At 40.9% G+C, this 26,968-nt stretch overlaps 2 protein-coding genes across 10 annotated transcripts in view; one reads left to right on the top strand and one right to left on the bottom strand.

Moving 5' to 3' along the window:
• The window catches only part of PIGN (phosphatidylinositol glycan anchor biosynthesis class N), a 287,637-nt gene that overhangs the window by 100,985 nt on the left and 159,684 nt on the right, over positions 1-26,968 (bottom strand). The window contains exon 1 of one of the 6 annotated variants that reach the window (XM_065052575.1): positions 5,006-5,138. The exons of 1 other annotated variant lie outside the window; for it this stretch is intronic. Coding sequence is in view for 2 of the 5 variants with exons in the window: in XM_065052572.1 (XP_064908644.1) it covers positions 4,616-4,855 (240 nt within the window). In the remaining 3 variants the exon portion in view is untranslated. Of the gene's footprint in view, positions 1-4,615; positions 4,961-5,005; positions 5,139-26,968 lie in introns of those variants that run through there. 4 more of the 6 variants (XM_065052573.1, XM_065052574.1, XM_065052572.1 and 1 more) reach the window with 4 other exon arrangements.
• Positions 5,269-26,968, top strand: part of RELCH (RAB11 binding and LisH domain, coiled-coil and HEAT repeat containing) — an 83,167-nt gene continuing 61,467 nt past the window's right edge. For 2 of the 4 annotated variants that reach the window (XM_065052564.1, XM_065052562.1), the window contains exons 1-2: positions 5,273-5,948; positions 24,262-24,351. In XM_065052564.1, coding sequence (XP_064908636.1) covers positions 5,435-5,948; positions 24,262-24,351 — 604 coding nt within the window. In that variant the 5' untranslated portion in view covers positions 5,273-5,434. Of the gene's footprint in view, positions 5,949-24,261; positions 24,352-26,968 lie in introns of all 4 variants that reach the window. The other 2 variants (XR_010470319.1, XM_065052563.1) reach the window with 2 other exon arrangements.

Here is a 26,968-nt window from a genome sequence, read left to right as displayed (position 1 = left end):
CCCTATTTATTAGCAGCATTAGTAAAGCATTTTTAACTTTTCCAACTTATAAGTGGTTCTCCCTTTTCCTCCTATTCCCTTTCCTTAGTTGGAAAGGCAGATAAAATTTCAGAGAAATAGCAGAGGTTTTGAAGCATAAACTACCAACATTATGAGTCTCAACATTTGGATTATTCAGCTCCTGCAGAATATCAACATATTATTGAGCTTAGGGAGTTTACAAAGCACTGAAAATACATAAAAGTAAACATAAATAAATAAACATAATAATAATAAACATAAAAATTGTAACTCCTGTAAAGTTTATTTTGAAATGGGGTAAAAGTTAGTCTTAGGTAAACACACATGGAAAAAGATTGTTTCAGGTAGCTCAATTTTACAGGAAGATTTAAGCAAGAGTCAGCAGAACTCACAGATCTGCATTATTTTAAACCAGAAATCTGACTTGCTTCAGATTTTCCTCCATTATTTTGTCTCCTGTGCCTTGACCAGGACTCAAATCAGATGAAAAACCTACTCCGCTTCACTGTAGGACTCATTAGAGCACATTAATTCACACATTTCATGTATTCAGAACAGAAAAAAACAATATGGACCTAAAAGGATTTTTTTTTTAATGAAATTAACCTTATCTGTAGGAGCTGAAATAGAAAACCTTTTATAGCTCGACTCACTGTGAGAGCAGTTGACACTGCACCAAAGTAGCACAGAAAGAAATCACACTTTACGCACACATGGCCCCACCAAGCAGCATAGAGGGAACCCAAAACTGGTCATATGTTCATTAAACTTTCAAGCATTAATTCAAGATTTAACACCCCTACCAAAATCAATACACTAAAAGCAAATAGTGAAATCTTTCTACTTATTTTCCATCTCAAGAATAGAAAGTTCAAAAGTTCATGAAAAAACATGCATAGACTGAAAAATGTATATACCATCACCTCCAAAAAACTCCGAATTTTTTTTTCTACAAGCTCCTTGTACTTTGAATACTTGGCTTGACAGACCTGTTTTTAGAAATCAAGCTTTCTGAGATGTATTTAGGTATGTTGTTCTTCAGATATAGAACTTGAGTCCTTTAAAAGTTAGAAGGAAACATTCAGTCCAGTAAGAGACAGAGTTTGATGCACAATCTGCCTCTCTCAGAATGACTAGCAAGTTAACAAAGAAAAAAATAATTTATTGGTGTCAGCCTCTAGTACCCTATATAATGCTTTGTTTCCAGAACTTACGCATCTTTTTCTGCCTCACATATCCGCCAAGGTACTATACTTTCCTTATCAGGTTTTTTTTTTTTTCTCAGGTCTCTCAAAACAATATGCATTTGGTGTAACATAAGAAACGTTTTTTAAGCATATTGTTAAAAGCACATTTTTCTCCCTATATTCTTCTGCTCTGGAATACATATTTGAGCCGTGCTAACTTCACCCCAGCCATCCATACCTTATTTACGTGCAACTGAGCATCATCTATAAATATTTCTGTCACTTACATAAACCCAAATGAACAGAGGAATACTTTTACACTATTTTAGGTGAGGAAGGGTGAAAAAAGTTAGTCCTTACTGCAACAGCACACATAAGTCGTCAGAAATTAGTCCCTTAAAAGAAAAGTAGAATTTAGTGTTTGAACTATGTTTAAACTTCAAGGCACACATGTAAAGATTGCCGATGGCCACTAGAGGCTGCTATAGGACATCAGTAAGTTTTTTTCTCTCCATTTTATGGGAAGAAGCACAAGAGCATATCAAATACTACCAAGTTTGTACTTAACATGCTTTCACTGTCCAGAAATGAAAGGAAAAAGCACAATAATTCTTTAAGGGCTCCTAATTCCAACAGAACACCAACAAATAGATATTTTTGTTCTTATATTAATTGTGGTCTGAGTGGAAATTCAAACAATTTTCAGTATATCTGCATTTTACTGTAGAATCATAGAATGGTTTGGGTTGGAAAGGACCTTAGAAATCATGTAGTTCCAACTCCTAGCATAAACAACCATAGTTGTTTCTGCTACAACCAGTTCACACTCCACTACTTACTTTCTTTTGTGTAATATCAACAACATAAAACAATTATTAAAAAAAAAAAAAAAGTTTATTACAAGACAATGCAAATTGTTTACCAAAATTTATTCAAATTAAAAACAGAAGGAAAAATCTAGTCTTTTATGGTGCACTCACATATTATTAATGGAGAAGTTTGAGGTCAATGTACTGCATATTGCTTCTAAATCAAGTAATACTAGAAAAGCCAGTCAACTTTCAATACTATACATACAGTTTTGATTCACTTTTAACCAATTTGCAGAACGGTCACACACAAATTTTCAGTATCACTGCAAAATGTTGTCACTATTTTACTGCAACAATTTCAGCCCAAATTTTGTTCTAAGTAAAGCAAATCACAGAATCATTTTTGTTGGCAGAGACCCTTAGGATCATTGAGTCCAACCATAACCTAACTCTGGCACTAAACCACGTTCCTAAGAACTTTATCTCTACATCTCTCAAAGCCCTCCAGGGATGGTGACTCCACCACTTCCCTGGGCAGCCTGTTCCAGTGCCTGACAACCCTTTCCATGAAGAATTTTTTCCTAATATTCAATCTGAACATTCACTGGCGCAACTTGAGGCCATTTCCTCTCATCACTTGTAGTGTGGAGGGTGTTGGTCTTTTCTCCCAAGTAGCAACTTCATTTCAGACAGTTGTAGAGAAAGATATGGTCTCCCCTTAGCCTCCTTTTCTCCAGGCTAAACAGCCCCAGTTCCCTCAGCTGCTCCTCATCAGACTTATGCTCCTGACCCCTCACCACCTTCATCATCCTCGTCTGAATTCTCCCTAGCACCTCAATGTCTTTCTTGTCATGAGGGCCCCAAAACTGAACACAGGATTCAAGGTGGGGTGTCACCAACACCAAGTACAGGGGGACGATCACTTCGCTAGTGCTGCTGGCCACAGTATTGCTGATACAAACCAGGATGCTGTTGGCCTTTTTGGCCACCTGGGCACACTGCTGGCTCATGTTCAGCCGTCTCTCAATCAACACCCCCAGATCCTTTTCCCCCAGGCAGCTTTCCAGCCGCTCTTCCCTGAGCCTGTAGCTCTGCCTGGGCTTGTTGTGACCCAAGTGCAGGACCCGACACTTGGCCTTGTTAAACCTCATACAATTGGCCTCAGCCCAATGATCCAGCCTGTCCAGATCCGTCTGTATGGCCTTCCTACTCTCCAGCAGATCAACACTCCCACCCAACTTGGTGTCATCTGCAAACTTAAGGGTGCACTTGATCCCCTTGTCCTGATCATTGATAAAGAGATTAAACAGAACTGGCCCCAATACTGAGCCCTGGGGAACACCACTCGTGACCAGCTGCCAACTGGATTGGGCTCCATTCACCACAACTCTTTGGGCCCGGCCATCCAGCCAGTTCTTTATCCATCGCAGAGTTCACCCATCCAGACCATGAGCTGCAGCTTCTCCAGGAGAATGCTGTGGGATATGGTGTCAAAGGCCTTGCTGAAGTCTAAATATCCACAGCCTTTCCCTCATTCACTAAGCGGGTCACCTTGTCACAGAAGATCAGGCTGGTCAGGCAGGACATGCCTTTTATAAACCCATGATGACTGGGCTTGATCACCTGGTTGTTCTATATGTGTCACATGATGTCACTCAAGATGAGCTGCTCCATGACCTTCGCTGGCACTAAGGTCAAACTGACAGACATGTAATTCCCCAGATCCTCCTTCCAGCCCTTCTTATAGATGGGTGTCACATTTGCCAACCTCCAGTCAACTGTGACCTCCCCAGTTCACCAGGACTACTGAAAGATAATGGAAAGTGGCTTGGTGATCACCTCCACCAGCTCCCTCAGAACTCTTGGGTGGATCCCATCTGGCCCCATAGACTTGTGTGTGTCTAAGTGGTGTAACAGGTCACTAACTATTTCCCCTTGGATTACTGGGGCTTCATTCTGCTCCCCATCCCTGTTTTCCAGCTCAGGGGGCTGGGTACCTGAGGCATAACTGGTCTTACTATTAAAGACTGCGGAAAAGAAGGCATTTAACCCCTCAGCCTTTCCCTCATCTCTGTCACTATATTCCCACCCACATCCACCAGAGGGTGGAGATTCTCCTTAGCCGTCCTTTTGTTGCTGATGTATTTATAGAAGCATTTTTTGTTCCCTTTTACAGCAATAGCCAGTTTCAGTTCTAGTTAAGCTTTGGTGCTTCTAATTTTCTCCCTGCATAACTTCATGGTATCCTTGTAGTCCTCCTGAGTAGCCTGCCCCTTCTTCCAAAGGTTATAAATTCTCCTTTTATTCCTAAGGTTCAGCCCCAAAGCTGTAGTCAATCAGCTTTATCAGAACTCCTATCAGTACAGTGCAAATAGAACAGGACAATTTTTTCAAAGAAACCACAGAAACCAATGCTGACCCTGTTTTGTGTCATTTCTAGTGAGCCAAACTTTCCACAGTAGCAAGTATCACCAGTTGCTACATTGTGGCTTCAAGTTTCTTGCCAGGTAACACCTTTACACTCTTTTTGTAAGAGTGAAAGCGACATGCTTCCAGATCCACAACTTATTAACACCCCCCTAACTCCAGGCCTACCAAGCACAGCTGATGCTCACGCCCATTGGGGGCAGAGGGCTCACCCTCCCAAGAACCCGCATGGCCCAGAGGCCCCACACGGTTCCAGCCGACACAAACCGGGCATCGAGACAGCCGACGGGTGCCCTGCGGCCTGGGCACCATCCCGGGCACGGAAGCCGAGCCCCGCACCGCTCCCACCCCAGCGACGCCCTTAAGCCACAGGCTGGGTGGCCGCCGCAAGGCCCCTAGACTAGTCATAGCTCTCCGGAGGCCGGAAGGCGCAGTCCTGCGCCCAGCCCCGCAATAAGGGACCCCGCCAAGAGAGACCCAGCGCCAGGTACCCGGCCCAGCAGCTGCCGCCCCCCTGCCCCTGCGGGAAGCGCTCAGTGCGCAAGCGCCAGAACTCACTCATCTCCCCCACCACGAACCCCGGCAACTTCCACTTCCGCCTGGAAGTTCCTTCTCCCTGGCCACGCCCCCCGCCCGGGCGTGGCCCGCAAGCCACGCCCCTCGGCAAGGCACCTGCTGTTCCTTCAGGCCCCGCCCCCAGCTGCTGCCCGGCTCCCGCGCGGAGGGGGCGGGTCTGAGTGCCGGGGCGCCGCTCGCGGTTGGCTGGGGGAGCTCTCGCGAGTGCGGGGATCCGGAAGCGGTAGTGGGGCCGGTGGGAGGCGGCGGAGGAGGCGGGCGGGAGTCGGTGTTGCTGCCGGCGGCAGCGCCCGCAGCAGCGCAGGGGCTGGCAGCGGCCCCGGCTCCGTCGGAACTGGCTGCGGCGGCGGTTCCGCGCAGCCTTTGCCGCGGTAGCGCCTCGGCGGTGGTCGCGCCGTGTTGGGTTGTAAGATGGCGGCGACGGGCGGGGGCACCAGCGTGAACCCCTTCCTCAGCGACTCCGAGGAGGACGAGCCCGAGGAGTCCAGGCCCGGCGGCGGCAGCAGCAGCAGCAACGAGCCGGGCGGGCCGGCGTACCCGCGGCAGCAGCGGGAGGCGGCAGGAGCCGCGGGGAGCCCCGAGGAGCTGCCAGGTTTCCGTGCGGCGGCGCCGGGCGATGGCAGCGGCGGTGCGGGGGCGGGCGGCGGGGCCGGTTCGGGCCCCGGCGCGGGGGAGCCGCCGCGGGTGCCGATGGACGCGATAGCGGCGCAGCTCCTGCGGGACCAGTTCTTGCTGACGGCGCTGGAGCTGCACACGGAGCTGCTGGAGAGCGGCCGGGAGCTGCCCCGGCTTCGCGATTTCTTCTCCAACCCGGGCAACTTCGAGCGGCAGAGCGGCACGCCGCCCGCCGGCGGGGCCCTGGGCGGCCTGGGCGGCAGCGTGCTCGGGGGAGCGGGCGGCAGGGACCCCGGCTCCGGGCAGCTCAGTAAGTGACCCGGCCCAGGGGACGGGGGGGCGGGAGCGGCGGGCGGTGCTGGAGCGGGCTGCGGGGAGCGGGGGGGTTCTCCCAGGGCGGCCCTTCCCTGTGCGTGTCGCGGGGGAGGCGGTTTGCGTCGCTTTTTGTGTTCTGTGACCTGCGTGCGGGACGGGGACAGGCTGCAGGTGCGGGGCCGCCGGGGCAGAGGAGATGGGATGCCAGGACTGCGGTTACCCTGGTCCCGGTCATGTATTGCATGGAGCCTCAGTCTTTCTGTGAAGGTCACGCGTGTGCCTAATGTGGGAGAAATGTGAGGGCTGGGAGTTTCAACCTTAATTTTTAGCTGTCCTAGGATTTCTTGTGCCTTCCCTAGTGCCTGCTATTAAGAGATAAGTCTTGTGCTGTTAGGAGAAAGAGTTGACTCTTAATCCCTGACTCATACATTTAAAGTCTAAACACTGTCAAAATTGGGGTGTGAGGAGCCAGCATCTTATTTTTGCTGATGCATTGGGATGGCTAAGTCATCCAAGGATAGGTCTGAGTTTCACATGTCATGCACAACTAATAATTGTTTCCTGTAATTCATGCTCGTATACTTACCAAGTGCCTGCAGTCTTTGGCTAACCATTGTGGGATTTGGAGTTGTGAGGTGTGAAATGTACTAGGTTACTAGAGGTTTTGGGAGAAAAAGTGGTACAGGTATTTGGAAAATCACCTCGTAGCTGGTCTTGAAAACGTGAGTGTTTCAAAAGTGGACTGGATGGCTTAGAATAAAGTTGTGCGTATTGTCAGTGTTACTGCCAAGAAGCATTGAGTTCTAAAAATGAAGTAGCTTCTTCAAGTGACTTTGAGAGAGAAGCTGCCCAACCACCTGACATGTGAAGACTTAATGAACTCGTGGTATGATATTGACATGGAAGGTATGTTTAGCAGACAGTTGAAAGGTTTATTTATATATGTGTGCTTTCTAAGGCACCTAAAGGTATGTCATAATAGTTTTATATTTCTGTTTTTGATTAAAAAAAGATTCTACTGTTGAGAAGACATGCAGCTAGACTTAAAATTTGGAAATAACTGGTAGTATCTAGATGTCTAGGATAATAGGAGACATCTAAACTTTCAACTTGTTATTTCTTTTTAATATCTTTTTAAATGGTCTAGAATTTTTTTGTAATTCATGCTGTGTTGTTTATATTCTCGTTATTTTGTTTATGAATACTTAGAATTTCATACTTGGCTTTGTCCAATTGAGGGCTTCAGTGTGGTCTTCTTCATCATAGGATTGGTGAATGTTGGAAAAACTCATACTTCAGTGCTTTGAACTGACATAAATTTCCATTTCATTAAAAGCAGCTTCCCTGGGGATTCCAGTCAATTCATCCAATTGATTAAACATTCTCTTTTCCTGTTAACATGATATATTGTTTCCAGTTATTGATAATGTGCATACTGTAGAATTAGAAAAACAGCAGCCTATGTAACTGTGCTGTTATGCATGCAAAAAAATGATCTATTGGAGTTCTAGACCAGTATATATGTGAGAACATCTTAATGATTGTTGTGCTGACCTGCTGAAGGATAGATGATGATGGGACATTACTATTAAAAAAAGCAGGAAGGAGGCGGGGGGAGAGAGAGAGAGGAGGGGGACTAAAACGTATTTTGGAGCAGTTTAATAATACTGAGGTGTGGTAAAAATAAATATCATGCTAGACCTTAGGTTAAAGGTTAAGTATGTCTTGAAATCTGATATCTACAACAGATGAGAGTATGCTTTTCAAAGGTTTTTGTCTCAACAAGGATTTGAAAGGCAATTCATGCTGAGTGACATTGAGAAGTGACAGAACCAGAACAATTAAAAAAAATGTATTTTTTTATAACTCAAGTAGATTTTTTTAACTTATTGCTGTTAGACTTCCTTGCAGTCTGGAGTCTAGCATGGAGCTAGTGATTGTCTCAGTGCTGTTCAGCCTGATTCTGCTTAATGTCAACAAAGGCTGATAGTCTCATGCCTCTCTATTTAAGGTAGTTTCCAAATGTTACAAAATAGATTGCAGAAGACTCTGATGGGCTGAAAATTACATGGTCTTTGCAAGAGTCTTTTTACTTTCCTCTTAAGCATCTGGTATTATTGGATTTAGAGGGCTAAGGTGCAGGTCAGATCCAATGGTAAGTCTGAATAGTTTCCTAAGTTAGTTTAAAAGTTCAGTTCTCTTGAGAGGTGCAGTCTGTTTTGTCTGCATTCTTGGATTCTTACATGTAGATTTGCAGAGAATGTATGTGAGAGGTACCTTCTCTTGCTTTAACATGCCAAAAGGTATTTGAGAATAAACTGATTGTTTTCTTCATAGAAACTATTGATGTAGAAAGCAGTGGAATTTGGTATGATTGTAATTTCAAGGTCACTTGAATTTTATGCTTCGGTGAAAAAAATGTTTAATGTGGTCAGATTTAAAAAAAAATTCTTTATTTTTGTCAATGTTTAAAGGTGGAATTCATTCTTAGCACTAGCTTTCCACCTGCTCTTCCCTGACCTCGGGTTGTTTCAGTTTCTATGGTTGTAACTGAGGTTTCTGATAATTTGAGAGGATGCAGAGAAAGTGAGACTGGTGATTCTTATTGAATGTCAAGTATGTTTGGAATGCTGCCTGAGGCTTGCCATGGAGCAATGGAGAGCTTGGTACTGAGCATTCCTCTACAGAATGGGAGAATTTCAATGTGCATTGGCACTTCTCAGGATCCTTTTAAGCAGGCTGAAATATAAGTGTGCATGCTGAAATTTATTTTGGTTTTTCTTACCTTTCTCTTTAGAGACTGCTGCTATAAAGACATTTTAACGAAATATCATAGGATTAAACAACTAGCATCATGTGGTCAGCTAGTGACTTAGAAGCTGCTTTGTCTTTGAACCATGCTTCAGAGCGCTTGGCTACAGAAGCAAATGATAGTCAGATGACTGGGATTTCGTAGTTTTTTGGAAAAACACCCTTCCATTTTCCAGCAGCAGTAACGTCACAGCTGGTAACAGACAATAAGATACATGTTAATGAAAAATATGGAAATGTATGTAATGTCTAGCAACTTTGCTCTTCTAGTTTGAAGCAAATTCACTTTGTGAAGAAATCAGCACTGTTCCTTTAGACGCACAGCACTTGTGTACAGTCATCCTTCATGTCCTGTATCTCTGCTTGATCCTCCAAATGTCTGTTACAGCTTCTTCCATTGGTTTCAATAGCAGCAGCTCCACATCTGCTAGAGCATTTTGATACCATTTTTCTAATGCTACTTATGTGAGTGGTATGGTTTGGAAGTCCCTCCTTCATACAGTATTCCAGATGTTCTACAAGGTTTTGGTTTGCACCTGTGTATTTAAATTAAATTTGTGTCCTATTCCCGATCATCTTTGCATAAGCAAGTACAGTACAAAATGAGATGCTTGAAATTTAGAAATAAAACTGTGGCTTAAATGTCTCATCCCTGTTCTTAAGCCTCGAATGTTTTCCCATGTATACATATGACTATAATTCAAGCTGAAGCATAGTGGGTGAAAAAACTTTTTTTTTTTTTTTATGTGATTATTAAGATGCTCTTTGATTACTGTGTTTGGTGAGTGCCCTTTCCTGAAGGGATGCAGCTTACACTGTTAGAACTAGCTTTAAGGTCTGCCATTTATTTTTCTTTATGGCTACAAAAGCTCAACATTGTCAAAATTTGAAATAGCTGTAATGAAAATCATAAAGAAGGGGTTTGAACATTTATCCTACATTTATTTTTTCAGGAGATTATTTTTCTTCTAGTTATTTCCAAAATAAAGTAATTTGTAACTTCCTGGGGACTTGATTCCAGTTATATTAAGCTAATCTTTGAGTACAAAAGCATAAAGTATTGTTGTTTCTTCATAGTAAGTTCCTGGCGCTGCTTACGGTTTGGGATTATTTTTTTTTTTGTTGGTTCAGATATTGTGAAGTATCTCTGTTTTGCATGTAGCCTTTGAAATTCAGATGGGTCCTACTGGCAGAAGCCATGTGGGAAGAGCATATTGATTATGCTTTTGTGAGAAAGGGGTGTCTTGGTAACAGCTCTCAATGCAGAGTTACACACATTGTGACTATGTGCCAGCCCTTGTCATGATCAGCATTTCACCAGATTTTTAGTTTGTATGAATACGCAGCAGAATGGGGCTACCTCAAAACAGTTCATTATAGCTCAGCTTAAATGGCAGTCTAAATAAGAGGAAATTAGGAAGAAGACAACTTCAGCTGTTCGAATGACTAATTCTTGGTTTGTTCCGGCTTTTGTTATTGTCAACCAAAGTCTTTCATTTGTTACTTTAAAAAAGTAAGCAAAAATATATAGTCTTGTTGGCTACTGCTCCAGCTGCAGTGAGGTAGAATGACAACTTAGAGGCAAAACAGTGGGTTTACTACCTGATTTGGGAAAGGGGCTCCTATTAGTAAGGACAGGATGGAAAAGTGCAGATAAAGACGTAATCAAAGCTGTTGCTATTGGCAGAAGGGAGAGACTGAGTGTTGTCTTTTCAAAGGAAGTACAGGAAACACGAGTAAGAGGTTTGTTTGTAACACTGAAGGAAAGAGGAGCCAAGGCCCCTGCAGACCTCCCAGAAAACAGTAATTCCTGCGTGAAACCTGAGAGTTTTTGTAGCACTCTGAAGTTACTGGTAGAGAAGACAGCTAAACCTTCTCCAGTTGTGACTTCTTTAAACCCCTCCCTGTTTTACCAACAGTGGTATTTCTGAGAAGTTTTCCGTGAGGTGCACTTCATAGCTTAAGACCTTCCTAGTTTACAACTTCTGCAGCTCTTGGTGTTGTCAAATGAGTGAAACCAGGTCTGCCGGAAGCTGTTTCTGATGGATAAGTGGATAGTTTAACCTTTGGTTGGTGTCTGTGTTGGGGTGATTAGGGTTGTTATTGTAGGTAGTTCAGAAGACAGATTAGTCCCCACAAGGGTATAACTACATAAAGAAATAACAAGTTAAAGTAGCATGAGATAAGCGTGACACTGAGCAAAGAAGGACAGACTAATAGCCGCTACTACTAGGCAGGCAACTATGAAGTTACAACTGAATAGCAAGCGTACTGTATGTCCACATTATATTTTACCTTGTAGTAAGTTATTTTTATGTTCTTGTTCTCTTAGGATGTTTGCAGTTACGCTATGGGGAATTTAGCTGCTTTAGTCCTGACTTTCTGTTCTGTTCCTGTGCCAGAGTTATTGTTACTTTACTGTGTTGGGGAAGACAGAAGTGAACCTCTGCTCATAGGCACTGTAGCTAGTTCAGTTCCATGTGAGTTTAACCAGGCCTTTGTTGGAAGCTTCAGCAAAGCAAGTAGGCTTTCTGCTGGCACAGCACGTATTTCCTCCTAACAGTTTTGTTGTTAAAGAGAGTTTGGGTTTTATTTGGGTTTGGTTTGGTTTTGTTGTTGTTGGGTTTTTTTGTTTGGTTGGTTGGTTTTTGGTTGGGGGGAGGTGGGGAGAGAAGGAGGAAAACAACAAGATTAGCTAGAGCTTTGCATTTCAGAACCAACCACTGGAAGCTTCTTTAAGCTCTTCTATCCATCATTTCAATCCTGTGTAGGGTATATTGATCTTCCTGTAGCTTTTCTACCTCTGAGAATGATCTTTTTCTTGATTGAAGATGTGACTTGTAAATTAGAGTGCTTGCTGGAAATTTTACATGAGATTCATTGCGTAATACCAAAAGATATGCCTAGTGTTTGCAAGCAAGTTGTGATCAAATAGATATTGATATCAGCTGTGTTGGAAGCTGATTCATATGCACGGTTATCTCTGTTTCTTTAAAATTTGTAAATACGGGGCTTCTGTGTTCTATAAACTCAGAATTAATGAAAATATGGAAAAATATATTTTTTAGGAAGTCCTCATACTTTCAAACTAAACTAAAATTTGTTACAAATTCCGAGTTAGGTAATTTTCATATGTGTGTATATATATGGAACTATGTAAAATATAGTATCAGAAGTCTCCTTCCTATCAGTATATGAAGATAAGACATAAAACTTTATGCTGTTGTATGTTCAAAGTCATAATTCTTCATCTTCAATGTATTACTTGTATTTGGTTTTCTAGTGTATTGCAAATAGGCAGGTTTGAGAAACTGAGTTGAATTCTCCACTAGCGTAGGCTAAAACTTTAAGTGATTCAGTAAAGCTCGTAGGCCTTCTATTTTTATTTATGATGCACATGCCTGATACATAGCACAAAGTATATTGAGTTTGGACCAAAAAAAAAAAAAAAAAAAGCAAAAAAAAAACCACACCCTAAAGTTTTTTGTTTTGTTTTTAAGACAGACCAAGCTCAAAAAGCCCTTGAGAAATACTGAACTCTCCCCTGGTGTACCATAGGGGAGAGGCCATTTACTTCCTCCCTTCCTGAAATATAATGCTGCATGAAGGCGATGCAAGTGATTACTTTGCTGTTGAATTGAAGGAAATACTGTTACGTAAAAACTCACAGAATAAAAATCTATCATTTACATGACAAGTACCTTTCCATCTTGGTTTGATGTTGAAGAGGAGAGAGAGCACTATCAGCTGTGTTGTCATTTGTTGGAGTAAGAGAAATTATTGTAAAAGTAATCACAGAATCAAAGTATGGTTGAGATTGAAAGGGACCTCTGGAGGTCATCTTGGCCAACAAGCCCTGCTCAGGCAGGGCCACGTACAGCTGGTTGCCCAGGACTGTGTCCAGATTGGCTTTTGGTTATCTCCATGGATGGAAACCCCACAGTCTCTCTGGGCAACTTGTGCCAGCACTCAGTCACCCTCACAGTGAAAAAGTGTTTCCTGATGTTCGGAGGGAACCTCCTGTGTTTCAGTTTGTGCCCATTGCCCCTGGGCCTGTCACTGGGCACCACTCAGAACAGCCTGGCTCCACCATCTTTGTACCCTTCCTTCATGTATTTATACACATTGATAAGATTTCCCCCTGAGCCTGCTCTTCTCCAGGCTGAACAGCCACAGTTCACTCAGCCTCTCCTCATAGAAGAGATGTTTTTGTCTCTAGTTGTTTGTTTGTTTGTTTTTAATTCTTTATAGAATCCATGTGGACATACATTGTTAAAACTTAACTGGAAAATTTAGTGCTGTCCTGAAATAATAGTAGAAATCAGGGAAAGGGGAACATAGTAGAATTGAAATATGAAGAAAACTGAGACACACAGTGCTTGACAATTAAGATGAGTATTATCTATACACTTTAAGTAATCCCTTAGCAAAGACAGCCATTTAAGGGCTAGGTTGATATAATTTTGTTGGACGACAGAGAATATAACAGAAAACTGTGTCACTGTAGAGAATGAAAAAATCCTTGTAATGCAAGTTAGTTGATACGCTTTGGGAAATGCAGTGCTGCAACATCAAGCATACAGAGTTCATGTGATGCTGTTGATGCTTTCTGATTTCTGCTGAAGCCAGCTGGGGTCTCGAGCTGGAAGAACTGCTTCTGTGCAATGATTCCATTTAGCTTTTTTTGGTTTGGGAAGCTCTGGTAGCTCAGGCACGCTGCACGTATATAGGGAACCAGGCTGGGTTTGATGATTTCTCCAAGGTCATATGCCCCTGGAGCTCAGTATTCACTGCACCAGCATTCAAATAGCTTTGTGCAGGGCCGACTTAATTCTTTCAATGAATTTGGGTGGTACCTGAGACGGTCTAGGCAGTAAGGCCCCCCGCACAGAAGCAGGTTTGTTATCGGCATGTCTCTCAATTGAGATCTACTCAGGTGTATCAATACCTGTCTCTTAACCCAATTCAGTTATTTGTGAGTGTGTTATATCTGTGCTAGGATGCAAGAACTATCCATTTTCACTTTGTAATTTCATCCTTCTCATGAGCTTCTGCTGTATTCCTGTCATGGTAGTGAGGGTTATGTCTTTTTACTACAATGTATATGCAAAGTATTTGTTTTATATATATGATGATTCGTTAGTTTTTTTCTGCAGTTCTTGGCCAGCAAGCATAGGTTAGTTTCCTCCAAGTAGCTTTAGGATTTTTACGCTCATATACTTTCTATGAATTTCCATAGCCTTTTAGTAATATAAAGGAGACAAATATATTGATAATCTGTTTTCAATTTGGTTTGAATTGCCTGTCATAGACAAGTATTAACTGATCATATTGAATGGCTGTTCTGGGTATTTTTTAAGTCCACTAACCTTCAAGCTGTCAGGGCAATTTTATTCTAGTGGCTTTACTTAAATTTTCATTTGATGATGGTTTGAGAACTTATTTCCAGAACACACCAACTTTGAAAATTGAGCAGATCTCATTGAGTAAGAACATCTGAGAGCAAGCACAAGAGGCACTTGCAGGAGCAAAATGAGGTTGATAGGTTAGATGCTTACAATTTAGTGCTTGATGCAATGAATTACTTTAAGGCTCTTAGTTCCATCTCGGAGTTACCATAGCGATGTGGAATGTGTCGATCTGGCAAAATTTACTCTGCAACTTAAGCTACTTGAGAAAATTGATGCATAAGTCTGTTTCTACCATTAAGGTTTTATGCTAGATCAGGTATCTACTGTCATGGATCAAGTTTGCATTGCTGGCTGATCCAGCATTGGTAAGCTCAGAACAAGTTGAAACATATCAAAAGTTTTAAATGCAGTGGCCATTTAAGGCTCCTCAAATTAATATTGCTCCACAGTTGTCTTATGAAATTTGACAAGGCTTAAAGGGATTTTCAGTGTCATTTATGGGGAATTAAAGAGCTTATTCACTTATTCATATGTGTTGAGCAATGTATTTCATTTGCTACATAATGCAGCCAGAAATACAAACTGTGAGTTGATGATCACTTTTTCAAGTGTTAATGATGTCTGATTCTTTAATTTAATGTAGAAAGCACTCTATTAAGGCATTTCAGGTTTTACATTATTCCACATCTGTGAATGCCATCCCTCTTGCTGGTTTGTTTATTCACTTGCACATATGTGCAGCTCAGTACTAATACGGGGCTTAAGCATGTGCGAATGAATACAAGACAAAGTTTATTCTTTCTCCCAGATAGTCTCTGTCCTCAGTTCCCCTGTTTTCTGCTGTTCTGTACCTGTGATATCATGCAGACAGCTGAAAATGCAAGTTATTCAAGGCCATGCTTTTCCAGAGCAGTGTCTCTGGAAGAGAGCAGGTCATCTGTTGCATGGCCATAAGAGCTAGTTTAGACTAGGACTTGAAGATTTAAGGAAGGTAAAATGCCCAGCTTGCTGACTTCTTCACAGCCAACAGAAACTGATATAAAGTATGTGTTTATATACTTGCATTTCCTTAGGACTGAACTTCAACAGTTCTTTTATTGTACCTGTAGCAAAGGAAAAAAAAAAAGAAATGTGGCAGACCTGTCATTTCAAAGGAAACTTCTTGACTTGCTGATTTGCCTGTATCTCTTTGAACTTAAAAATTAAGTTGGATGTTGTAAAGATAAAGATAAGTTGTACCTTATAAAATATGTTGTACTGTTGCCCTTTCCAGATGTATATGTTTTTTTCCCCCAACTTTTGATTTGCAAACCTCTTAAGTTTCAGCCTTGATCTCCTTATGACATAATTTTCTTTTGGATGGAAAATTTTCTGTCAGAGGTTCCTCCATGCAAAAAGGGTTGTGTATATTGGGAGGAGGGAGAGCTTAACTCATGACAATTGCTCAACTCATCAGTAAAAACTTCTGTATATTTTCTAAAGCTACATGGAACTACATCCTTTATTATCTAAAACTTGCCTTAGTAATTGTCCATGTGGTGTAGGTTGAAAAACATCGTAGTAGAGAGGTTTCTAGCTTCTCGTTTTTCATAGATTGGAAAGAGCATCCTAGAATTAGACAACTTCGCTTGAATTCTCTCACATAGAGCTGTAATTACTTGATTTTCTGACACTTATAATCCCAAAATACTTTCATTGAATGGCAATTTCTAACATTAGGAGTCTAATTCACGGCCATATATTAAGGTGTAGGATATCTGTTGGTTATCACAAGTTTTTTATTCATAGGAAATTAAAGCTTAGCAATTCTCTATTTTAATGATTTTTTTGTTCTACAAAACAGATTTTTGAGTATCAGTTCAGGAATGAAGTGCAACTTATTTCTACAACTGCAGAGGAGTGCGTCCTGGAGTCCTATTGGTTTGGGCTTTTTTCCTTTTCTAGAAATAGCCATCAAGATGGTGATGCTAAGGAATATTTTTTATGGCCTCAGTCACTCACTTATGTAACTTTTGATGTCTATTTTTATTCAGAAGCTAGAAGGCATTAACCTGAGATGGTTTGTAAGTAGAGTTGTACCTGAGACTGAACTGAGAGGCCTTGTTAAGGTTTGTCCCTAGTGAAGTCCTATGTAGTAAAAATTTAATTTAGTGAACAGAGTATATAATTATCAAAGAAAATACTTCTAGTGGATCAAGTTGCTTGTGTAGGACTTGTTATACCAATGTTAAAGCAATTTAACTTTCCCTCAAGTGGGAAAAAAAAAAAAAAAGCTTAGAAAGGCTGTGTTTTTAGAAACAGAGCTTCTGGAGCTCTGCTTGGATAAATATTCAGAAGTCTCTATATATATCTTTTATTGTATCCAGTAGCATGGCCAATGTTCTGTACCGTTTTATTTCCAAGCCTGTGCTATCTTGCCTGTTCCTGTTCAGTAAGGCTACAGTGGCAACAAGTAGAACTATATTAAACAATCAGGTATAATATCTTCAGAGAGTGTTTGCTTGCTTGCTTGGTTGGTTTTTTTAATGTAGTAGTTTTTCTTTCTTCTCCAAATAGTGATGTGTGAGGCTGGATTCCTGAAGAGTTTGGATGATGGTTCTGTAGTAGCATGATAGGCATAGGTTATTAGCCAGACTAATGGGTTTGGGGCTTTTACTATCTCTGAAAAACTTGCTATGCTGTGTGTGAGCTATCTGCTCACAACTATTTCTTCCTAAATATAACCATATAATTCATGTACAGCCTGGCTTAAACTAGAAATGATTTTGTCCTAGCATATGGAATATCCGGGGGAAAGCTGCTCTGATCTTGATTTGGAAGGATTCACTTTGCCCTGCATCTTGTTCCATAAGGATGCCAGTCAAAACCAAATTTGGAGTAGCCACTTATTTCTCTGATCAGTTTAAAATGTGGTTAGCCAGGTATTTTGCTCATCAGTTAAAAATATAGTAACAGTCTTGCTTCAGGGTTACAGATATTTCTTTTAATTTGTCTTGTACAAGCATCGTATCATTATTACTTTTCCTTGAATTTCAAAGAAAAATACGGAGTTCTTGGTCTTTGTATGCTCTGTTTGGTTAAATGTTAGCACATGATGATATGAGGGAGCTGGCTGAAGTCGTTGCTGGACCGCTCTCCAACATCTTTGCCAAGTCTGGGAAACGGGGGAGGTGCCCGAGGATTGGAGGAAAGCAAATGTCACTCCAGTCTTCAAAAAGGGCAAGAAGGAGGACCCGGGTAATTATAGACCGGTCAGCCTCACCTCTGTCCCTGGGAAAGTAATGGAACAGCTTATCCTTGGTGCCATCTCGAGTCATATCAAGGATAAGAGGGTTATTAGGGGCAGTCAGCATGGCTTTACCAAGGGTAAGTCATGCTTGACCAACCTCATAGCCTTTTATGAGAATGTAACAAGGTGGATGGATGATGGCAGAGCGGTGGATGTGGTCTACCTTGACTTCAGTAAAGCCTTTGACACAGTCTCCCACAGCATCCTCACAGCTAAGTTGAGGAGGTGTGGTCTGGACAATAGAGTAGTGAGGTGGGTTGCAAACTGGCTTAAGGAGAGAAGACAGAGAGTGGTAGTCAATGGTGCGGAGTCTAGTTGGAGGCCAGTATCTAGTGGAGTGCCTCAGGGGTCAGTGCTGGGGCCAATATTATTCAATATATTCATTAACGATTTGGACGAGGGAATAGAGTGTACTATCAGCAAGTTTGCTGATGACACCAAGCTGGGAGGAGTGGCTGACACGCCAGAAGGCTGTGCTGCCATCCAGCGGGACCTGGACAGGCTGGAGAGTTGGGCGGGGAATAACCTAATGAAATTTAACAAGGGAAAGTGTAGAGTCCTGCATCTGGGCAGGAACAACCCCAGGTTCCAGTATAGGTTGGGAAATTACATATTAGAGAGCAGTGTAGGGGAAAGGGACCTGGGGGTCCTGGTGGACAATAGCATGACCATGAGCCAGCACTGTGCCCTTGTGGCCAGGAAGGCCAATGGCATCCTGGGGTGTATTAGAAGGGGGGTGGTTAGTAGGTCGAGAGAGGTTCTCCTTCCCCTCTACTCCGCCCTGGTGAGACCACATTCAGAATATTGTGTCCAGTTCTGGGCCCCTTAGTTCAAGAAGGACAGGGAACTGCTGGAGAGAGTCCAGTGTAGGGCAACGAAGATGATTACGGGAGTGGAGCATCTCCCTTATGAAGAAAGGCTGAGGGAGCTGGGGCTCTTTAGCCTGGAGAAGAGGAGACTGAGGGGTGACCTTATTAATATTTATAAATATATAAAGGGTGAGTGCCATGAGGATGGAGCCAGGCTCTTCTCGGTGGCAAACAATGATAGGACAAGGGGTAATGGGATCAAGCTGGAACACAAGAGGTTCCACTTAAATTTGAGAAGAAACTTCTTCTCAGTGAGTGTGACAGAGCACTGGAACAGGCTGCCCAGGGAGGTTGTGGAGTCTCCTTCTCTGGAGACATTCAAAACCCGCCTGGACATGTTCCTGTGCGACCTCACTTAGGTGTTCCTGCTCCAGCAGGGGGATTGGACTAGATGATCTTTTGAGGTCACTTCCAATCCCATGTTTGGGGATTGGAAGTATCACATACTGTGATACTGTGATATGATTTCCTGTGATTTTAAAGAAAATCTGACAACTTATTGGCTGCTTTACCAGCTAGTAATTTTTAACATCAATCTAGATGTTTGCAAAATAAATTCAAATAGCTTCTAAAAACTTGTTTAATTTTTTTTCTGTCAAGAAGTATTATCGTTTGGTTGGTCTATGTTTTTAGCATTATGCTCATGTAAAGATTATTTAATAATGTATTTTGGCAGAAGACTGCAACTCACTTCTGCTTAAGTCATATACTGTGAAACAATGGCTAATGTGATCCCTCTCAATGTCTCTTTAGGTAAGATGGTAAAAATAAACATTTTTACCATCCTAGGGAATGAAACTCAACCTCTTTCATATTACGTATGTCAGTGGAAGGAGATGTATCACTTTGTTGTGAGGCTTTTTACATTTTCCTTCTTATATAGATGCACTCAGCTTTCAGTGAAAGAGCTGAATATGCCCAGGGAACAGAAGCAATCAGCAGAAATCTGCATGTCATATGGGTGACAGTTCTGGGATTGAGAAAGGAACGAACATTCCTTTCCTCTGGAATGAAGCAATATTTTAAAAGATTGTATAAGGTAGTAAGCAAAACATGGCTTTGAACATGATTTTTAACTTCATAAATGAAATTAAAGCCATTGCATTTTTCAACAAATGGATTAAAAAACTCCTTAGCTTTGAGTATGTAATATGAATCTTACCTTTCTGATTTTGTTGATCCTTTTCCAGCAGTAGAGATAAGAGACAAGAACTATACAGAGAATCACCTTTACTGTTCCAGTCTATCTCCTGACATTTCACTGGTATGAGCCATGAAAAGCCTAAACCTATTTCTCTTGTTTTCTGTACGCCTATGGAATTCTCTTTCTCCATATCACTTTCTGGAGTTCTTTATACCTGCTTGTCAAAACTGTTCTTGTTATGTTGCGTTGCCATTTCTGAAACATTAAACTGACAGCAATTATTTTTTCGCTATTCATTATGAAAGCTTTTAGCAAAAAAGGAATTGCTGATTAAAAAGAAAAGCATTTTAATTCAGAATACTGGAGAAATACAAAATCCATGCACAGAAGAATGTTGGTAAGAATCTGAGTATCATGGCAGCAAAATGGCTTCCTATTGCTGTGTCGCATTGCTTTTTTTTCCAAGAAAAAAGAACGAAACACCACACAGAAAAATCAAAACCACAAACAAACAACAACAACAAAATGTAGTTCAGCCAAGATTCAGCAAGATTCTGCTTTGATTATTCCTTGCCAAATAACTTAAACATAAGATTTTTATGTTTTATTAAGAAAAATCTGAAATAAATATATATTGTTTTCCTAAAAAAAAATTTTTTTTTTTTTGTCATTTTCCCCTTATAGTTCACAAAGTAGTTCTCTTTTCTAAATTCTTTAGTTGAAATACTTCCACTCAGTGTACTGGAGTGCAACTATTTGTACTACAGAAAAGTGGCGATATTTCGCATTCCTGGGGTGAGCAGCATGGCTGGGTACAGCCCTTCCCTTGCCCATTCCTGCCCTTCAAGCAGCCCTGCTCTTTTCCCTGGTGAATGAGCCTATTTGGCTGCCAGCAGGGAGGGACCGTTCTCACCCCCTGATCCATTGCTGATCCTTTATGGATGTGTGGAATTTGAGGTCATAAGATGTTATTCTGTAATTTTCTGGATGTTGGCATTAGTTTTAGGAGATAAACCTCCACTGTTGACTGCCTGCAAAAGACATTGGTAAGGAGGGAGGCAATGGGTACGGGTGCCCCATGGTGACATGTCCAGTAGGGGAAGCCATGGGGCAGACCTCAGCTTTGGAACAGCCCTGCCAGGCAGGCCATGTGTGCCACGCCTCTGCTGGTGGTGATGTATAGAATCATTTCAGTTGGAAGAGACCTTCAGGATCATCGAGTCCAACCATAACCTAACTCTAGCACTAAACCGTGTCTCTAAGAACCTCGTCTAAACACCTTTTAAACACCTCCAGGGATGGTGACTCCACCACTTCCCTGGGCAGCCTGTTCCAATGCCAAACAACCCTTTCCGTGAATAAATTTTTCCTAATATCTGATCTAAACCTCCCCTGGCGCAACTTGAGGCCATTTCCTCTCATCCTGTCACTGGCTACTTGGGAGAAGAGACCAACACCCTCCATGCTACAGCCTCCTTTCAGGTAGTTGCAGGCAGTAATCAGGTCTCCCCTCAGCCTCCTTTTCTCCAGGCTAAACAGCCCCAGTTCCCTCAGCTGCTTCTCATCAGACTTGTGCTCCAGACCCCTCACCAGCTTTGTCACCCTCCTCCTTGCTTCCTTTCCTGCTGCTCAAAGCACCAGCTTCAGTGGGAGCTGTGGCAGCATCTGTGCCCAGGCTTCCCCTGATGCTGGGACTTGGCAGGGTATAACCTTAGCCCTGATGGTTCAGTGATAGCTGTGCAGCCACTTTGGCCAGGAGATGTCTCAGCTGAAGTGCTCCAACACTGGTGGCCTCTTAACAGCGGGAACCACTTCCAGGTATTTTAAAGGCAGTATCCTGTAGCAAAGTAGTGGTAAAAGTCTCATTATGTTATTCAAGCTAACAATTTAGTTTGACTTGCATTATGGAAGCTATAATTTCCAGACTTGATGAGGTCTGCCACATGTATCATCTAGTGGGACACTGAATTGAGAAGATACTGTCCAACTTGTGTGTTGCCTCTGTTTCATTTCCTTCGCGTTTATTTGGATATCCCTACACAGTTTTCTGTGTATATTCAGGTTCCACCAATGCAATACATAAATACAGTTTTCCTTTTAAAAATTATCTTCAGGTTTAACAGCATGGACATAATAACTTCTAACACCCAAATTGGCTTCGTTTAGTAATGACAGCATGCTTGGGGGATGGTGGTAACTGGGGCAGGTACTTCTGTAATGAGAAGGAGGATCAGCATTACTGGGAGAGGGAAATAACAGTAGCAGGAAACAAGCCGTGAGACTGGTGCTCCTCAGCATGTCTTTGTTTGGTTTGACCAATCTGACTCCAGATATTTGTGTCTCCCCATAATGCCAACCTGTATGTAAAGAGACTGTCAGATGTTTGCTGTTATCACGAACACTGTAATGATAAGGCGAAGTCTGAATGGTGAATGTACAAGTTTCAACTCTACAAATTGCAGCTGTGCATGTAGATGCGGTGCTTAAGGCAGTTTCTGGATGTTAAAATCATAACCTTTGGTTTTATTTAGTTTCTATAAGGACCATGACAGTTGTAAAAATTATATTCAGTGGTTGGGAATTGTGAATTGTTTGATTTACAACTGCTGGTGTGATCTTAAATGGCTTCTGTTGTGTACATCCTGATATGGACTTTGATTACACCATGCTTTTTTCTAGAAAGCTGTATTTTTCAAGAAGTTTCTGACTGTTTTGACAAATAAGTTTGTGTTTTATGACTGATTTGTTTTGTCCATTGTAAGAGGAGAGCCTTTGCTTCTAAAGCGTGCTGCTAGGCACATGAAAAACATTTTTGCTGCTTAAGGCTTTGAATGTGTCAATAATTATTATGTTACCTACTTCATAAGAGTAATACAAAACTGGGCTGTGAACATGGCAAGACTGCAAGAGGAAACAGAGTTGATTTCTGCTTTTGCCATAGCGATGCTACATATGAGACTGGGTCACTTTTCCTAAGCGTCAGCTTTTCCATGTGATCTGTAGTTGAATGTTGTCTGCTGCTTTAACTTGAATCTTGAATTTGATTACAAAAAATGATCTTGCAGCTCCCAATGAAACTCAGTGAACAAGGTCTTTTCAGAAGTCAGCTCTGAAGACTTGCATGCTGTGCATGCAAAATCCATGTTTACTTTTGAACTCTAACACTCTTAACTATGGTTCCTCATATATAAAATCTGTTTTACTTTCACAGTGGTCCATTTTGCAAAGATGCTGTAAAAAGAAGAGTTTGTACTATGCTCCTAAATGTTATAGAACAGCCTAGAGAGAATTATTAAATCAGATTAGTATCTGGAAAAATGCAGATAAGACCAGAACCTGTAAATGAACACTGAGTTTTAAAACTAAATATTGAGCAGAGACTCATTGAGGAGCAACAGTCTGTTTCATTGCCTGGATGACAAGCCATAGTCATGGGGAAGGAAAACTGTGGTTAAATATAAACTGTATACTATCATATACTTTATGTCCATAAAACAGCTAAGTTAGTGTTGCCAGGCGTTTGGTTTTAGAACTCTGTAGCTCAGAGTTGGCAGATTTGTTATTCTCTATAGCTTTTCAAGTGAGTGTAGATGCTTCCATCAGTTTCAGTCCAAGTGTTCTGATTTCAGTCTAGTGCTGGCGTGTATGTAGAGAGGGTGTCACAAGACCTAAAGGGACAACTTAGGCTTAAATGTACAGAAAAGAAACTTATGAATAGATGTATTTTTTTTTTCCAACACAATGCAGAATTGGGGGCGGAGGGGGCTTTAAATACTTTCTGTGATGTTAGTCATGACAGAATTTTGACTGACAAGTGATGAAATTACTTCTATTTCTACTGACAGTTATGGGATTTTTTGACAGCCATATGGAATTTGTGGAATGTGACAACAGCTCTAATGTCATCAAAATAATTTCTGAAGTGCTACATAGAAATTAATTTCAAAAGGAGGGGAAAGATACTAAGTTACTGAATATAATTTCTGCATATTCAGTTATCTTAGGAATGTGTTCTGTTTATTTTAGGTTTTGTCACTGGGTAATTTCTTCGAACATTTTTGTAATATAAAGGTGAACACATGTTTCAACAGACCTGAAATCATCAAAATTGTATTTTGTTTGTTCTTTCAAACCCCCTCCCCAAAATGAAAAATGTCAAGGCAGATCAAAACTTTATGCTGATTACTGAATTTCTTGAATGTGGGTTTGTTCTGGTTTTTTTGGTTAACAGTTTAATTCTAGAGTGTGAATATTATACCTGCAGTAGCATGAACTCCATTTACTTTGCTTTGTTTTTTCTAGGCAATGCATTCCTTAGTAAGTGTTGTATTAAGTGGGTATGTACTGAGTTTAATGGCTAGATCAGGAGACTTGTAGACAAATATTTGATCGTGTTAACATGCCTTAAAATATACTACTTTCTTCCCCCTTTTTGTTAGTATTTGGGGCAGTTACAGGTAAAATGGGAGCAGAGCTGATTGAAACTTGTTGCAGAACACTTTGTATCTGCTTGGTTTCTTGTGGGTGCTCACCTGCGTGTCTCATCTGCTGTGGACAGAGTGGAAATGCCAGCTTTTTGGGGGACCAAGGCAAATTTTTTACAGTGCCTGATCAGTGAACTTGCCATAAGACCATTTGCTTTAGTCTTTCCTATTTACTTAGAGACAGACTTTTAGAAAATGCTGTAAAATTTCAGTCTCGCATAACAGTTACTTAGCCTTTGATTTGTAGTTTCTAAAATGAGATGTTTTGATTTTCTGATATTTTTTTCCCCCCCTCTTAAGATCGTGCCGGAAGCATCAGTACTCTCGATTCCTTAGATTTTGCAAGATACTCTGATGATGGCAATAGGGAAACAGATGAAAGAGTAGCAGGTAAGTTTTTTTTTATTATTATTTTAGGAATCACAGAATAACTTTACCATTTGACTTGCTGTTTCTAGCAGCAGCGTATTTAGTAGAACATTCCTAAAGATAACCAGACTTCACTGTGGTGGTTTAACTAGTCATTTAGTGATATAACCATGTTTCAGACACTTTTGCTACAGTTACTGTAGATATTCAGGCAGGTGCACTTCTGTATGATTCCAGATGTCACCAGGGTAGAAGGAAGCCAGCAGTGTGCTTGAAAATTGTGCCCAGTTTTTGCCAACAGAACAGTATCTTGATATTGCTTAATGACTACTACTGTTTAGCTGAAACATATGAAATTACTCTATGTAGCAGTCAGTGAGTGCTACATGGCTTGCAGCTTTCTGATATAGAGATCTGTAACAAGTCATCTCTTAAATATAGCTTACATGTACATCAAACAGACATTACCAAATCCAGAGTAAGTTTGGGATTTTCTTAGTTCTGTAAATCTTCTTTGCTACAAATCTTAATTGTAGTGCTTTTCTTTCCCATTTGATTTCTTGATTATATAAGATTGTTTCAAAGAAGCAACGGAAGTTTCCGCCTCTTGCAGTCTCTTTCAACTTAGGAGCCCGTGGCATTTTTAATTTCAAGATTTATGATTATCTCACCAAAGGCAGAGACTGCTTTTCTCTTATATTTTAATTTAGTATATAATGTCTTTTGCATGTGGGCTGTGTTTCTCTAATCCAGGCTTTTTTTCTAAGTTCAGATATTGGTATTTGTAGCTCTTATAGAGAAACCCGTAGAAGCTCTCTAGAAACTGCTGCAGAACTCTGTTAACTTCTTGTCAATTAATACTGTTTAATATAATGGCAGCATAAAGCTTGTCCATGCTGTGACCTTTGTTCACGCAGTTTAGCTTTATGCAACCTGAAATGAAGGCACCTGGTAGGTCTCTGTTTCATGCTGTTGTCTCTGCTCTGAACCACCACGCTTCATCCTGACAGAAATAGTCACGTTGTTAAGCAAAGGCTGGTGAAACACAGTTCCGTAGAGGATCTTGATTCTGAATTTCCTCTCTTTGTCTGAAATGCAACCAGTATTGACCTGAAGAGAAGAAACAAAACCATTGCAGAAAAATATTCTTTTTCTTACCCAACCAGTGTTTCTGAGATAAAGGACTGGATCAAATTAATGAACATGAAGCAGATTCAGGTATTTTGGTGCCCTGGTCTGGAACTATAGGTACTTACTGTTCTTTGATTTATATGGAAACTTCCACATTCTTACTACTATGTAACTACTGTCTTTTTCAATATATGTAGTCAGTTTAAAGAAGAGAAAAGTTTTAAATACACCTAGTCTTCCAAGCAAAGTGTGTTTAAGGAACCAAAGTATTTCTGAATTGTGTACTGGAATACAAGGAAGAAACAAGCAAATTCCAAATATTTTAACTTTTTCATCATCTTGGTAGATTTTTCCTGTTTCTAACCAATAGTTCTTGGCAACAGTATTACTGAGAGAGCTAGTTTGATCTTTACTTGAAGCTGTCTCTAGTAACTGAATTGGATTAGAAATGGGTGTAGAAAGTGAAGACCAGTCAGAATTGACATCCAATAGAACCATTAATCTTCTGACAGAACATTAACGACAAAATGTTTATTACTTCCGGTATGAAATGAATATATCCTAAAATTAAACACTAAACTTCATTAAGTACATCCTGAAATGGACAATGCGGTATATAATTGACGACTGTCATATGTAATAGACAACCAAATTATATGGCAGGATGTTTACATTGCATTTCTGTGTTCCTTTAGAGAGGTTTTTTTCAATGAGTTGTTAAAAATTAACTTGAACAAAGCAAGAGTGATTATTATTTCTACATAACTGTAAAGACTTCAAGTGTTCCAGAATATCCTATTTCTACTTAAAATTCTGGTTCAATTATAATTGCTTAAAATGTTTTGCCTCATTTCTGTATAAAACCATCCACCTAAGCAACTTTGAACTTTAGAAAATTTGAGTGTTTAATTTGCACATAAAAAAATGTCAGTGGAAGTTTCAGAAACTTTTCATGTCCATTTCCTTCTTTGAACAAACTCTGGCTTATAACTTCTGCTTTTGAAATAGTTCTTAGTTGCAACTGCACTTTGAAATGTAACTAGAAGTCCATCCCACTTATTTCTTCTCATGTTCTTTCTTCTTGGCAAAGAGCTTTGATGCTCAGGAGATAAAATTGTGATCTGTTGCAAAAGCTTGAGGCCATGATCTGATAGTCATATTTTTCTTTTGATAGTTCACAGAGTGAGGTTTGAATAGTTTCTTTTTGTAAATGCCTTTCTCATGCTGTTATCGTTGTTTTTTACTATTTGGGCAGAACCCATGATTTCCATATCAATTCCCTAGTCAAATGTCAAATGAAGGGTAGGAAATAAACTCGTATCAGTCACTAAAAGATAGTGGTTCCGAGTCAGAAGGACTTAAGTTATAACACATCCCGTTACAAATACTTTCATACCATGGCAATGCTAGAAAGTACCAAATAAAAAATGTGCATGTATACCATCCAAAACCATCATATTTTTTTGCTGTTATGGATGGTGTTAGCCTTAGCTGCCTTTTTTTTTTT

Source organism: Columba livia, chromosome 2, assembly GCF_036013475.1.
Source record: "Columba livia isolate bColLiv1 breed racing homer chromosome 2, bColLiv1.pat.W.v2, whole genome shotgun sequence".
Taxonomy (NCBI): Eukaryota; Metazoa; Chordata; class Aves; order Columbiformes; family Columbidae; genus Columba; species Columba livia.
Note: the sequence above shows the minus strand (reverse complement) of the source record. Positions and strands in the feature narration are given on the sequence as shown.